At 39.5% G+C, this 14,559-nt stretch overlaps 1 protein-coding gene across 11 annotated transcripts in view; it reads left to right on the plus strand.

Annotated features, from left to right (window-relative positions):
* Positions 1-14,194, plus strand: part of SEMA6D (semaphorin 6D) — a 225,181-nt gene extending 210,987 nt beyond the window's left edge. For 6 of the 11 annotated variants that reach the window (XM_054837325.1, XM_054837324.1, XM_054837328.1 and 3 more), the window contains 16 exons: positions 473-533; positions 649-711; positions 802-903; positions 1,123-1,213; positions 1,491-1,610; positions 2,059-2,147; positions 2,930-3,147; positions 3,256-3,387; positions 3,584-3,739; positions 3,823-3,996; positions 4,745-4,885; positions 4,987-5,064; positions 5,872-5,963; positions 6,308-6,364; positions 8,176-8,343; positions 10,472-14,194. In XM_054837325.1, coding sequence (XP_054693300.1) covers positions 473-533; positions 649-711; positions 802-903; positions 1,123-1,213; positions 1,491-1,610; positions 2,059-2,147; positions 2,930-3,147; positions 3,256-3,387; positions 3,584-3,739; positions 3,823-3,996; positions 4,745-4,885; positions 4,987-5,064; positions 5,872-5,963; positions 6,308-6,364; positions 8,176-8,343; positions 10,472-11,775 — 3,046 coding nt within the window. In that variant the 3' untranslated portion in view covers positions 11,776-14,194. The remainder of the gene's footprint in view (positions 1-472; positions 534-648; positions 712-801; positions 904-1,122; positions 1,214-1,490; positions 1,611-2,058; positions 2,148-2,929; positions 3,148-3,255; positions 3,388-3,583; positions 3,740-3,822; positions 3,997-4,744; positions 4,886-4,986; positions 5,065-5,871; positions 5,964-6,307; positions 6,365-8,175; positions 8,344-10,471) is intronic. The other 5 variants (XM_054837329.1, XM_054837330.1, XM_054837331.1 and 2 more) reach the window with 5 other exon arrangements.
* The last annotated feature ends 365 nt before the right edge of the window (positions 14,195-14,559 follow it).

Genomic DNA, 14,559 nt, shown 5'->3' on the forward strand with positions numbered 1-14,559 from the left:
AGAGAAATATACCGTATCTATGGCCAGTGCATGAAAATTGGATTTGAAGGCTGCAGTTACTGTGGTTATGCTAAAACCAATGATCAAATACTCTTTTCCCTCTTTTATATTACTGCCCTGATAAAACCCTCTCCTGATCATTTTAAACTTCGACTGACACATCAGGGATGTAGGAAGTGAGGATAACACACTTGAATATTTACAGTCTGGATTAGTCTTCCACAGAATGGAAAGGCACAGATGGATAGCCGGACACTGTAGGTGCTGTCTAAGGACTACACCAATAAAAATCAAATCTGCCCCATGTTACCCCTGACCAACCTTCTCCGATTTGTATTAAACACCAAAAATCCATAAGCATTTCATAGAAGTTTCTGGTCTAACAAAACACTCTAAAAATAGATTTAGCTTATCAAAAATAAGGTCAAGGAATTAACGTATTTACTTGTGTCTTTTTACTCTTTGCAAACAGGGACCAAGTTTACACTGTAAACTTAAATGAAGTTCCAAAATCAGAAGTTACTCCAAGCAAGGTGAGTAGATAAAGAGGTGCTGGCAAGGGAGAGTTATTTTCTTTCGTTTTAATTTTTTTAAGATTTTTTTTTGTGGAAAAGAAACCAAATGTTTTTTTCTGGTTTGATTTAACAGAAATTAACATGGAGGTCAAGGCAGCAGGACAGAGAGAACTGTGCTATGAAAGGCAAACATAAAGTAAGTTTAGCACATACTCTATAGAAAAACAACACTAATATTTATTATATATGTGAAGTCTGTGATTAATGCATCGTACTCTCTTTTCAGGATGAATGCCATAACTTCATTAAAGTCTTTGTTCCAAGAAATGATGAGATGGTGTTTGTCTGTGGAACAAATGCATTTAACCCTATGTGCAGATACTATCGGGTAAGAATATTGAAAATGTCATTAATCTGTTCCTGGTTTTGCTTGCACTAATTATGCTATAGCAAATACATCCGGTGTGACTGGAGAGTGCTTCAAGGTGAAATAAAAACAGACAGAAGCCAATGTGCCGAATTAAGTTTTGTGGAAAACCACGTTACATTTTTGTGCCAGTGTACGAAATAGAAATGACACTATCACCCATTTATTTTTCTTCTCTAGCTGAATACCTTAGAGTATGATGGGGAGGAAATTAGTGGTTTGGCAAGATGCCCATTTGATGCCAGACAAACCAATGTCGCCCTCTTTGCTGGTAAGAACCTTTGCTTGTAATGACTCTAAATGATTAATGACACCAAAGGAGCCAGAGAGCTTTTAAAGCAAGCACAGGAAAGCTAAAGGTGTCATGGTGCCCCTGCTCTTAAATTTTTTAAAGGGCCTCCAAAGGATTAGAACCTGACCTGTTAATAAATAGGTTACAGCAATTTGGGGAAGAGTGGCAGTAAAGAAATGGAGAAAAGTACAGGCTAGTCAGAATTCTGTAGATTATTAAAGGCCTCTTAATATCACGTTTTCAACTTCCGTTTTAGATGGAAAATTGTATTCAGCAACAGTAGCAGATTTCCTGGCAAGTGATGCTGTTATTTATCGCAGCATGGGGGATGGATCTGCCCTAAGAACAATAAAGTATGACTCCAAATGGATAAAAGGTAATTTGGGGAAGTATTTTCCCATACACATGGCAAATGTAATTTCAGTGACACAGAGGATTCACAGCCAGCATGCTTTACACATATGCTACAATGTCAGCCTATATGCGGCTTTCAATATAGTAGGATTACTATGAAAAAGCAGTTTAATACAAATAAAGCAAAATTTTTGTTAAAAACATCAATGAATCTGCAGTAACAAAATACCTTAGCTGAAATGCAATTTCTGTGAGGCCTTTTTACAGTCTATTACCCTACATTAAAGACGTCAAGTTCACTTAAGCTCCAGTGCACCCATATTTGAACATCCTAAAGTATCTGGAATACCAGAGCTCATGTTAGCTGGTGTGGACCTGTGGAGGAGCCGCTAAGTCACACAGCGCAGTAGGTGTCGTATGCCAATTGAGTATTTCTTTGAAGTAACCTTCTCCTTTGCTCTTTCTTACAGAACCACACTTCCTCCATGCCATAGAATACGGGAACTATGTTTATTTCTTCTTCCGAGAAATTGCTGTAGAGCACAATAATTTAGGCAAGGTAGGTATCGTCACAGCAAGCTGTCAGGTAGCCAGGAGTCATAGCAGAATGAGATCATCCAAAAACAGCATCAGTAACAGCCACAGTTTACAATATGAAGTGGGGACTAGTACAAAGTTTGCACAGTTTTCCATCATTATAATTTACAGGGAGCAAAAAATAGAGAAATAGAGCAGTGCATTCTTCAACCAAAAGGTTGCTTCTGCTCTCTCTGCCTTGCTGTGAGACAAGCTCCCTACAGGTATCTCTTAGTACTGCTGTTGCCTTAGTGTTGCTGTTGCCTTAACACTTGTGGCAAGTAATGGAAAATCTGAGGGGTTTTTCATGCTTATTAAAGAAACAAAAGAAAACAACACAAAAGAATAGTTTCAAAGAAGTTTCTCTGATATCCCTGGATATTGAATAATTCAGTCATGCCAGTGCAGAGTATAATACTCATGCCTCACCATGGAAGGATATTCTATAATAAATTATTAAATCCTTTACACATGGTTAATTAAAGTCTTTAAATCTCACTAACAATATGATTTTAAAGGGGAAAAGGGTGGGGACAAGCTGCAGAGTTGCATTTGCTTGGTGATACATTAAAATGCCTGTGCACTGCAAGGTAAATACTACTTTCATCCTTTCTGTGCAGATAAATGGCAGCTTCCTGTTAACAGAATTATCTTTGGTGGTTTATTACCAGCACGGAAACAAACACTGTTTTCCTTGCCTCTCTTAAGCCTCTCTCCCTTTTCCTTTTTTTTTTTGTTTTTTTTGTTTGTTTTTGCCCTTCACAGGCTGTGTATTCCCGTGTGGCACGGATCTGCAAAAATGACATGGGGGGTTCCCAAAGAGTCCTGGAGAAACATTGGACATCCTTTCTGAAAGCTCGGCTCAACTGCTCAGTTCCTGGGGATTCTTTCTTCTACTTTGATGTTCTGCAGTCTATCACAGACATAATAGAAATCAATGGAGTCCCCACAGTTGTCGGTGTATTCACCACACAGCTTAACAGGTGAGAGATGAGCAACCTTACATCAAAGGTAGTTCTCTGGTTCTCTCTTACACTAAGATTGGTGCCATTGTAGTCTGAGTTCGTGCAACTATTCTTCTAATTTTACAGCATCCCTGGTTCAGCAGTGTGTGCTTTCAGCATGGATGATATTGAGAAAGTCTTCAAAGGGAGGTTTAAAGAACAAAAGACTCCTGACTCTGTTTGGACAGCTGTACCTGAAGACAAAGTACCAAAGCCAAGGTAAAAGGTTCTTACACATGATGCCATAATATTGTCCTTGTAAAGAGCTACCTTAAATCAGCTGCACTCTTCAGTGTCTTGTCGGATGAAAACCAAAGCAGAGCTTTACATTTCAGCTGTAAGGATGCTCATTAGCAGGCTGCCTTCTGTCATTAACTAAAATACCAAGAGGAAAACAATGTTGTTCTCCTTTCAGACCTGGCTGCTGTGCAAAACACGGCCTAGCAGAGGCTTACAAAACCTCCATTGATTTCCCAGACGAAACACTCTCCTTCATCAAATCTCATCCTTTGATGGATTCGGCCGTTCCTTCAGTCATTGAGGAGCCCTGGTTTACCAAAACACGTGTCAGGTATGACACCATTCAAATATAATGCATGTGAAAAAGAAAACAAGAAAACGCGCTGTTAATGATACGCCTTTTGGTCTTGATAGATACCGATTGACAGCAATTGCTGTAGACCACGCTGCTGGACCCTACCAGAACTACACAGTCATATTTGTTGGCTCCGAAGCAGGAGTAGTACTTAAGATCTTGGCAAAGACCAGGCCTTTTTCTTTGAATGACAGCGTATTACTGGAAGAGATTGAAGCCTATAATCAAGCAAAGTAAGTATTACCAGAACACCTGAGCTCTTCATCTAGCCCTTGGTACCTGGCTAAAAAAAAGTCACTGTAAACGAAACTCGACTCATTATCACCAACATCACCACTTGTTTGTCATTTCACAGTGTTCCTCATGTTGAATAACCTGAAAATATTTGGTCACTTGCCATTTTGCATGGGTTGAGTGAACAGCCTAATTCCACTCTGGTGACGTCAATGATACAGTCTAATTCTTCCGCAAATAGATACACTTCTTCCTGAATACGAAACGTCAGAACTATCTGCTGCTGTTAAAAAGGAATGATGTGAGCTTATCTCGAGGGTTTCTCAGGAGTGACCAATAATGTATAAACTCCATCTAATCATTTTAAACTTGTTTATTCTGGTGCAAAGGATTTGTGGATGGAAGCGTTCCAATTAGACCCTACAGGCGTCCAATACGACACTCCTGTTCTGCTCTGTCAAGATATTTATGCCGAGAGAATAAAGAAAATGGGTTTGGGTTTTTTTCCTACATAGTTCAGCGAAATTGTCACCTAGCTGTAAATAAGAGCCAGTAGCTGGCATTTGATAACCCATAGGTTTGTTTAGAAATCATTCAGCAAAGACTAGTAAGTTACATTTATATACATAAAAGGTCTCTTTTCAGTATCTACACAGACAATACATAAATAAAATGTTTGCAGTGTAAGCAAAGCACAAAGTACTACAGTTACTCAAATAATAGCCTCCCATTATTTTTGCTGAACAGGTGTAATGCTGAGAGCGAGGAGGACAGAAGAGTCATTTCCCTTCAGCTGGATAGAGACCACCATGCTCTGTTCGTGGCGTTCTCCAGCTGCGTCATTAGAATTCCTCTGAGTCGGTGTGAGCGTCACGGGTCATGTAAAAAGTACGGCCCCGTTCCTGAACTCCCCCTTAAAGGAAGGGCACCAACATCTCTTGGGAAGGAAGTAAAAAATGCATGATTTTTTGGGGTTTTTCTCTTGCAAGGGCATGTATTGCTTCACGAGACCCATACTGTGGCTGGTTAGACCACGAGGCATGCGGAAGAGTGACACCAGGCATGCTGTAAGTACTGCTTTTCAGATTAGCCCAACATCTCTACATATGCTTTATAGACCACATGAGCTCATATCCTGCGCCTGTTCCCTTGCACTCAATTAATAAATCTCCATGGTTTTAGGGATGGTTTTTCAGTGTACTGTATATGTAAGAGAACAGGATGCTAAAGTCTGACCTAATTCTGCAATCTCTAGGTGAAGACTTGCTTTCAGTGGGAGTTTTACATGTGTGTGGGAGGACAAGCAGACCTGTAGGAAGAGCAGTTGGAAGCAGGAAGGCAAGAAATTGCTGCCTGCAAACTTGAGCAGCTCGGAGAGGACACTACACAGTATCCCCTCCCAGGCAGGCTCACAGCCGGGGCACAGTCAATTGCAAATACGAAAGCACAAGATTCACAGTGGGAAAAGAGTAAGATTTTACCTCCACGCTGGAGCTGGGGTGATGCATATGCGTACCAAAGGCATTTTGCACAAATCAAGTCTGTAATATGCAGTGCATTAGCAGTGGTATCTTAAAAAGAGGCCTTTGTAGCAGGCCAGTGCAAACTTTAGCATAATTGGATAGTTGTATGTAAACCAAAGAGCACACCCAATTTAGAAGATATGATGAAGTTGCTGAAAAAAGGGATTTTTTTTTGCCTATTTCCTGGCATAAGCACATTATATAGAGTTTTAAAGCCTGGTTATAACTAACTTGCACATTTTTTAAAACAATTCTTCTGGGCCATCCACTCGCTCTTGTATATGTTTCCATTTGCTGCTTCCAGAAAAAGAAAATCACCATTTGTTTCCCTACTAATACTGTTAATTGCAGGTTCTCTTTGTTTGTTTCATACAACCACAGCACCGGAGGATACGTACAAGATGTCGAATACGGCAACACAGCGCAGCTTGGGGACTGCCATGGTAAGGCATAGTCATTGCTGCTCATCTATAATGTCTCAACAGTAGTCTGTGGCCATACCTCACTATGGACGTTAAATTTATGATGAGCTTTTCAGTAACATGATGAACACATCACCAGGCATTACTGTGGATGTTCACAAAGCTGAGCTTTTTGGTCCTGGGTGGCAGAGTTTTGTCTTTCCTTCACCAGTTTACAACTATTTGGGGTCTACAGCAAAGTATTGAAGAATTTAATTTTTGTGAGCAGTAATATTTTAGTTTTTATTTTTCATTACTCAGGTTTGAGATCTTTTGCTTTCTTTTTGTTGCTTTTTACTGATTACTTGTTCCTTTAATTCTTTTAGAAATTTTGCCTACTACAGCTACACCAGATTACAAAATATTTGGCGACCCAACATCTGGTTAGTTTTTTTTAATTTTTTTGAATTAATGACCTTTACTTTCCTTCAGTTCAGCATTTTCAGCCCTTTTTTCCTTCCTTTTGCACAGTTGGCAATCCTCCATTTCTGTGCTTTTACTCATGTTCCCACTGATGGTAAAGATAGTCAGACTCTTCTCACTCAGCACTTCACCCTGTGTAGCCGCATGTTAACAGCTCATTATTTATTGAGACATCTTTTATTAAAGAGCCTGATTAACATAGATGACATCTTCATGCACGAAAGTCCACTAAGCTTTACTCTTTATCCCCAGCCATGCATTTGTGAATGCCCCTATCGGTCATCTCTAGTAGATGAATGGCAGAATTTCATCATCTTCCTCCTTACCTCTCCTTTCCTCTTTTCCTTCTTTCCCAGCAAGCTTTTTGCACAAATACACATTTTCTATAATGTGTATTTTTATATTTTTGAAATGTTTTAAGTAGTTTGTGTTCATGAAAAAATTTAACATCACGAACCGTGTAGCTGAATGAGGACTTGTGTAGACAAAGGTGGCTTAGAAAAAACTTCATGCATTGTTGTCAGATGGACTTTCACATCCTTTTCTCCTTCAGTGATTTTTCTAATAGTGTTTTCACCGTCAGCCCCTGGTGTTCAGGGAGACACGACCCAGTGCACCTCTTTTGAACTCAGAAGCAGAACCTGTGTTGACTTCAACAGGAGCAAGACTTATTTTCCAGTCTTTGCTCCCGGAACTTGGTCTCTGCTTTCAAACCGAGGGCACCTTTCTGACTGACAAATATGAACATATTCCATTTGTATGTTAAATTTGTAAGAGTGCAACAAGAACAAGAACATTATTTCGTGTTTTGGTTTCTGATATTTGCACTTCTATAACTTGACGAGAACTAATGTTTGAGACAAATATTTACCCATAATGTAAGTTAGAGACTCACTTAGGAAAGCAAAACAGAACACAGCTGTGTTACATGGAAATGCTACCTTGCTTGCATGAGTGTTTATCAACTGAATTTTCAAAGTGATATTTTAGGACACAGATACAACTGAACCTTATTTTCAGGTCCTGAATGAGTGTGCTTTCAAAGTCATATTTCAAGCCATAGACATTCATGCCTAAACTTACTGGGACAGTGAACACAAAATACTTGAGTGTGCAAAGTAGACTTTGGATTGTAAACCCAGTTTGATGTGTTTCCTCCTCTTGTGTATTTTCATGTAGGCTATAGTGGTTCTGTTCAGCAAATGTACTACAGAGGAGCCAGAATCTATGCAACATTGTTCCTTAGGAACCATTACAAAATAGAGGTTAAAAACATCCCCACCTGTAGAAATGGCTCATTCAGCAGTTCCTGGTATACCATAGTATCACTAATGGAGCTGATCTGGTTTCTCAAGCGTAACCTGTCATGAGTGTGTATCTTTCCAAGTAACTTGTTTTTTTTCCGAAGATGTTTAAAAGGCAGCTGAGTATGTTGTCTCCAGTGAAGAATATAGCAATTAAGTAAAATAAGTTGTGCTTTTCACCTCCACCAGTTGCTTACTTTAACTTTTGCACTGCTTTCATGTTTGACTTCTCTGGCTTTTTGGCTAGCAGCTGTTGATATTTGAATGTATTTTTTTTGTACTTAAAGTTTTGAACCAATTGATTTTAATCAGCCCTCTGTACTGCTGCAGAGTGTAGGGGGTCACACTTTGCTTTGACATGTAATTCCCATTAACTGCTGTCTCCAGCTATAGCTTAGATGTGCCATGAAACAGTGAGGAAAGCCTGACTGTAATACACATTAATAAAAATTTGTTTGCCACCACAGACATGGAGTTCTCCTCAGCTTCCATTACCACAATGGCAAGTATCCCAGTTATATCACCTAAAGTGATTGGTTCCTGGAAACCTAAAGGGACTGGCTCTCGGAAATTTGTAGTTCAAGATGACCCAAACACTTCTGATTATTCTGATCCATTATCAGGTGTCCCAAAGGGTAAGGCCTTACTAGGGAATACATTGCAGCTGAATGGAAACCTGATAGTCTCAGCATTGTCTAAGGCTTAAATGTAACAGCCATGATTTTTGGGCTATATTTTACACCCATTTCCTGTGAATATGCAGACAGTGCAATCATGTTTTTCATACCTACTTATCTGGTGTACAAAGTGCTGCTTAGAGCTTATAATGGGAAACACAGATAATAAGCTCAGCCTTTTATTCCTGGAGTGGTCCAAAGCTCCCATTAAAATCAGTTGGAGTTCTAGGTGCATTAAAAAAAATTACATTCAAGACTTATCTGCACCTCTGGTGGTTGTTTTCAAATCAGGCTAGTTTGGGTAAGACTATTAGTCCTTGTGAATGGTTGCTTACAAGAGCTTAATGGGGTGGTTTTTTTCCATTTGGTTTGGGGGTGTTGGGTTTTTTTGGGAGGAGGTGGAGAGTGGGAATAGAAAACCACAGCTCCATGACAGATCCATGCCTTAAATAGGACATATCCCAAACTCTGCCTGCCTGCAGCATGTTTCTGAAGAACGGGGATCAGATCTGAGTAAGGATGTGCTGAAGTTTTATTCTGTGGGTACAAGCATCAGTTTACAGATGATCTCAGTACATAGACACACACAGGTTTCAAGCCAAGCACAAAAAGAAACATATTCTGCATGTAATTCATCTCCCTGTAGCCATTCTTTCAGCTAAGTGAACCTTTGATTAGGCTCGTACAGCAACAAAGACTTTAATTCAGTAGGACTATTGCAGTCAACCAAAGAATCTAGAAGCTTCCGATCCCATAACCAAAACTTACCACAAGTCTTCATCAGTACACAGAATAGCCAGGTGACAGACATGTTTGCACAATTCTGTATTTACTGAAAATCTCACCAGCCAAAAACCATTCGTGTTTTATTACCATTCACCAAAACATATCAGGTTTCCTATCAGCCATTATGGCAGTGCATTTGTCATTTTAATTTGGTTACAGTTATTTTCCATTTTGCTTTAAGTTTTTGTTATCATTTGCTCTTGATTCTGAATCACATTTTGTGTTACAGCTACTAGTGAACTTTACTCATGTTTTCTTTCTTCTTCTGCACAGTGCCATTAAAACCTATAACCCTGAACATTAACAATGTTCAAAGGCCTTGCCTCTAACAAAACTGAATCTGTTCCATCCCTCTTGCTCTTTGATTTTAACATCCCTTGGGATAGTTAACAGAATTACTTCCATTAAAAACTAACATTGTCTTAGCTGCAAGATGTCTGTGGTTGCTTTAAAAAAATCTCAAAAAACAAAGGGAGCTTCTTAATACACAAATAAAAAACTAATCCAGTATTCAATTTCTTGGTCTAAGCTAAGTTTTCTAAATTTTACCATTCTCTAATAACTTAACCTTGTGAGTTGTGGGGTTTTTTTAATATTATGCAAGTATTCGTGTTCATTATTGACTAAAAAAAAAAAGAAAAAATAGTGCTCTAATAGAATGACATAATCTTGAACTTCAAAAATTGTACACTTATATAATGCCAGCTGTGCCACTCCAAGGCTAGCAACCTATGGATGCATTAACTTACAAGTTTTGCACCGTATTACATTAATGCAGTTATAACAATGCAGTATGTACGTTATACAGTTTTACACAACATTTGCATAATGCTGTCTCTCTTTTGATACTGATTTATGAGTTGGGCAGAAAATGGAGAGAGAAATCCATCCATGAGTTCTTAATTGCTGTCTGGCCTAGTAGCACCTTCTAACCTCAATTTTCCAGCAGAAATCATTAATGTTAATAACATACAGGCCCCTATTTGTGAACCTTAAAGGAAATTTGGGGACAAATTAAACTGAACATAATATCAAGAGAGAAGCTTCGACAAGCATTCCTCGTTGTCAAAGAAAATGGACAGTCTTTATTTAGACCGATCAATGCTCACAGTCATTTTTATTTATAAAATTATTTGCATTCACCAGTGCTGCGGATCGCATGATCCAACTGAGTCACACTAACACTAGACACAGGGCACTTACAAACACTTAATAGACACTTCCTCGAGGGAGGCTGCCTTCTGAAACGTATCCGTATGAAGTACATGTAGATTTACGATATACTGCATGTCTTTTGCAGGTGTAAGGTGGGAAGTACAATCGGGAGAGTCCAACCAAATGGTACATATGAATGTCCTAATCACTTGTGTCTTTGCCGCTTTTGTCCTGGGAGCCTTTATTGCGGGAGTGGCTGTTTACTGTTACCGGGATATATTTGTACGGAAATCCAGAAAAATACACAAAGATGCAGAATCGGCTCAGTCCTGTACTGACTCCAGTGGGAGCTTTGCTAAACTGAATGGGCTGTTTGATAGTCCCGTCAAGGAATATCAACAAAACATTGATTCACCCAAACTTTACACAAACCTGTTGACTAGCAGAAAGGAGTTGCCACCAAACGGTGATACGAAGTCCATGATGATGGACCACAGGGGCCAGCCTCCAGAATTAGCTGCGCTTCCAACTCCTGAATCTACACCAGTTCTTCAACAAAAGACTCTGCAGGCTATGAAGAGTCAGTCGGACAAAGCGCATAGTAACCTCAATGCTTCACGAAAGGAAACCCCGCTGAAAAGCCCTCAGTTTTTTCCTTCCAGTCCTCCACCTCACTCTCCTCTAAGTCACGGACATATTCCTAGTGCTATCGTTCTGCCCAATGCCACCCATGATTACAATACGTCTTTCTCAAATTCTAATGCGCACAAGGCAGACAAAAAGATGCAACATATTGATCATCCACTTACAAAACCGTCCAGCAAAAGAGACCACAGGAGGTCTGTTGATTCCAGGAACACCCTGAATGATTTTCTGAAACACTTAAATGAAACTACTACTAATCCCAAAGCAATTATGGGAGATATTCAAGTGGCCCACCAGACTTTAATGCTGGATCCAATGGGAAATATGTCTGAGATCCCACCGAAGGTTCCCAACAGGGAGGCGTCTTTATACTCTCCTCCATCAACTCTTCCAAGAAACAGCCCCACAAAACGAGTGGATGTTCCTACCACTCCTGCAGTACCAATGACCTCTTTGGAAAGGCAGAGGGGTTATCACAAAAATTCTTCACAACGGCATTCAATATCTGCCCTTCCTAAAAACTTAAACTCACCAAATGGTGTTTTATTATCCAGACAGCCTAGTATTAATCGTGGGGGGTACATGCCTCCCACGGCAGGCACAAAGATGGACTACATGCAAGGGACGCCTGTCAGCGTTCACCTCCAGCCTTCCTTGTCCAGGCAAAGCAGTTACACGAGCAATGGCACCCTTCCTCGTACAGGAATAAAGCGGACACCCTCCTTAAAACCCGACGTGCCACCAAAACCCTCATTCGTTCCTCAAACAACTTCAGTCAGACCACTGAACAAATACAGTTACTAGGACATGGCTGTGCTAAAAATGAGTGTGGTGTTGACCTGTACAGGTTGTGGGATGATGTTGTGGTAGACACATAAGACAGAGACTCGCTTGTTGTTAAAGAGAACAAAGTGGCCAAAGAAACTGTCTTTACTTCAGCAACATCTGTGTCTTGCCACATGTAGCTATAGCAAGACTTCCTGTACTTGCTAAGAACAAACACAAAAAAAAAAAAAAAAAACAAAAAAAAACAAAGGAAAGTGCTGGTCATTACATTTCTTTTGTTTGGAGCTAAGGAGACATGTAGCACAACGGGGTGGGGGCTACTTTACTGTTCTAACTAGCTTAAAAAAAAGTTCTTGAGAAAAAAAAAATCAGTAAGCAAATACTTGAAAAATGGGTTCCATTTTAGACTGCCATTAAGCGTGGTCCTTCCCATTAAATGTGAACATTTTAATATGTATGCATTCACCTTGCCTCTTGCACAAATGTCAGAAAATGGTAATGTCTCAATGAATATCTGGGTTAATAATCAATTTGCTGGAATTCAGTCTCTGGCCCAACTGTAGCATTATTATTTTTTTCTCTCCATGTGTGTGGCATTTTGTTTGTGCCACAGATAAAGCTGTGCGTGTGTGTGGATGTGCGTGTGTACTGTACACACTAGGATGTACTTAGATTCCCATTGCATCTTCTATGCTATGGAATTGTTTACATTGAGCATGACTGAACAAACAGATGACTCTGCCTTCTGCAGCCCATTGGGTTCAGTTTGGAGACAGCTAAGGACGAACTGCGCATCTCTGCCAGCCTTCTGAATGATACCGCCTTGATGAAATAGTCTCCCAGTGAAAGAGTGCAGATATGTTTAATTCTTCATAACTCTGTTGTGCTGCTATTGATTCAGAGCTGTGCATTTCAAATCTAGTGTTTTGGGCTGGAACGGAGGAGTTTTACTGTGTTTCCACAGTGCCTCCATCCAGTACCTGGCCACTGTGAACTTGAGCCCCTGTACTTCTCATTGAGGGCAGCTAATAATCAATTCACTTGGCAAAGGCCTGTGCAACTGGAGAAGGTTACGTTTTTGTTGCATTTAATAATGCCCTACACGCTGATAGACTCTTTTCAATAAAAAGGAACCATTAATTGGCCTGGCAGAAGCAGTCTGTGAAAACTCAACAGTAGTGCAATCAATTTGTTTTTGTTGTGTAATGTAAGGGGTTTTTTTTTTTCCAAAGTCATGCAGGTAATGACAATATTCTGTAAATAATATGTGTGAGTTTACCTGAATCTGTGCATTTTGTGCCTTATTCATGCAAATGATAAAAGTACTAAAAAAATATGAATCTGTCAAGTGTTCTCACTATAGGACATATCTCCCGAGTGCCAGTTGTAAAACCTCTCAACAGCACCCCCCCCACAAAAAAAAAAAAAAGCTAAAAAGCAAGAATAATTAATGGTAACTAAAGGCAGCCTACAATCCAAGAAGACAGCAGCATTAAATCACCTTACCGTGATAAACATTCCACTCCAGCTCTCCGAAGGATCAAACAGTTATAATGTGAAATCAAATGAGGTTTCTAGGGTAATGGAACACCTGCTAAAGTTGTGTAAGCTATTTAGTAGGTTTTACAGTATCTACTTGCAGCTGATGTTCAACACAGATGGCTATTTTAGCTTGCGAACTACACACTACCACATTGTTTATTGAACATAACTATAGAAATAACTATGGCAGAGGAATATTCATGAATTAGCGGGACAAATAACTGCAGTGGGTTTCAGAGACGGTGGAGATTTATATTATGTGTTCAAAGGGGAGAAAAGGTTACTCACTGAAAACTGGATCTCTGTTACAGAACAAAGAATAGAAGTAGTCATTTTTTTTTTCTTGTAAAGCTGTAAGGGACATTTATTTCCTGAGACCTCTGGATCCAAAAAATCAATGATCTCTCTTCCTAAACACGTCTGTCTTGCAACTAAAACACTACAGATTAATAACTATTAAAAACGGACTCAGTTGTCAAAAGACACAAGCTGATCCGAATTCACTTTCTTTGCAAATATTAATTAATACAGACTTGTGTGAAACCGAAAGATAAATGTATGTGAACCCTGATAACCTCCTGTAACATTGTGCTGCCTTGTAGATGGTAATGTGAGTTCTCTCAGTATTTATGTTGAAATTTCTAACATTCAACCTAGTCCTTATTCTGTTTTAATTTAATAATAAAAGATGCTTTATCCATTTGTGCAAAGGTAAACGCAGATTGTATCTTTTTTAATGGTACGGCATAAAAAAAGTAACCCTTAAATGAAGCTGCTCTATACTATAGAGTACTTTAACATGTATAGATATCTTGTAAACTTGTATTGTGGATGTGTAAATAATACGTTCTTTGGGTTTTTAACACCGCATGTAAAGTCAAAATAAAATATTCCAATGTACTGCGTGGCTAATGTCATTATTAGTGAAGCCAGTGTTAGGTGCATTGTTGTTGGCGTTGCAATAGAGGAAAACTCTGCTTGCCTGTAATAGCTCTGTGAAGAAGGCACAGAGACATCCGCTCATCAGCCTGACAGAGGACTGGCGGGGTGACCGGCGAGACACATCGGTGTCTTTTCATTTTCATCGCAGCCACATGTTGACATGCATGTTCTTGAGGGAGAGTGAGTGTCTGCAGACAACTTTCAGCCTCCTGAGTTAAATATAAAACGTCAAACTAACTGGCATGCAGTGGGAGACGGTAGTACAGAGTCAGGGTTGCCCATATGGCACACCAAGAAGATGCACCAAATTTGCAAATA

This window comes from Grus americana, chromosome 10, assembly GCF_028858705.1.
Source record: "Grus americana isolate bGruAme1 chromosome 10, bGruAme1.mat, whole genome shotgun sequence".
Lineage (NCBI taxonomy): Eukaryota > Metazoa > Chordata > Aves > Gruiformes > Gruidae > Grus > Grus americana.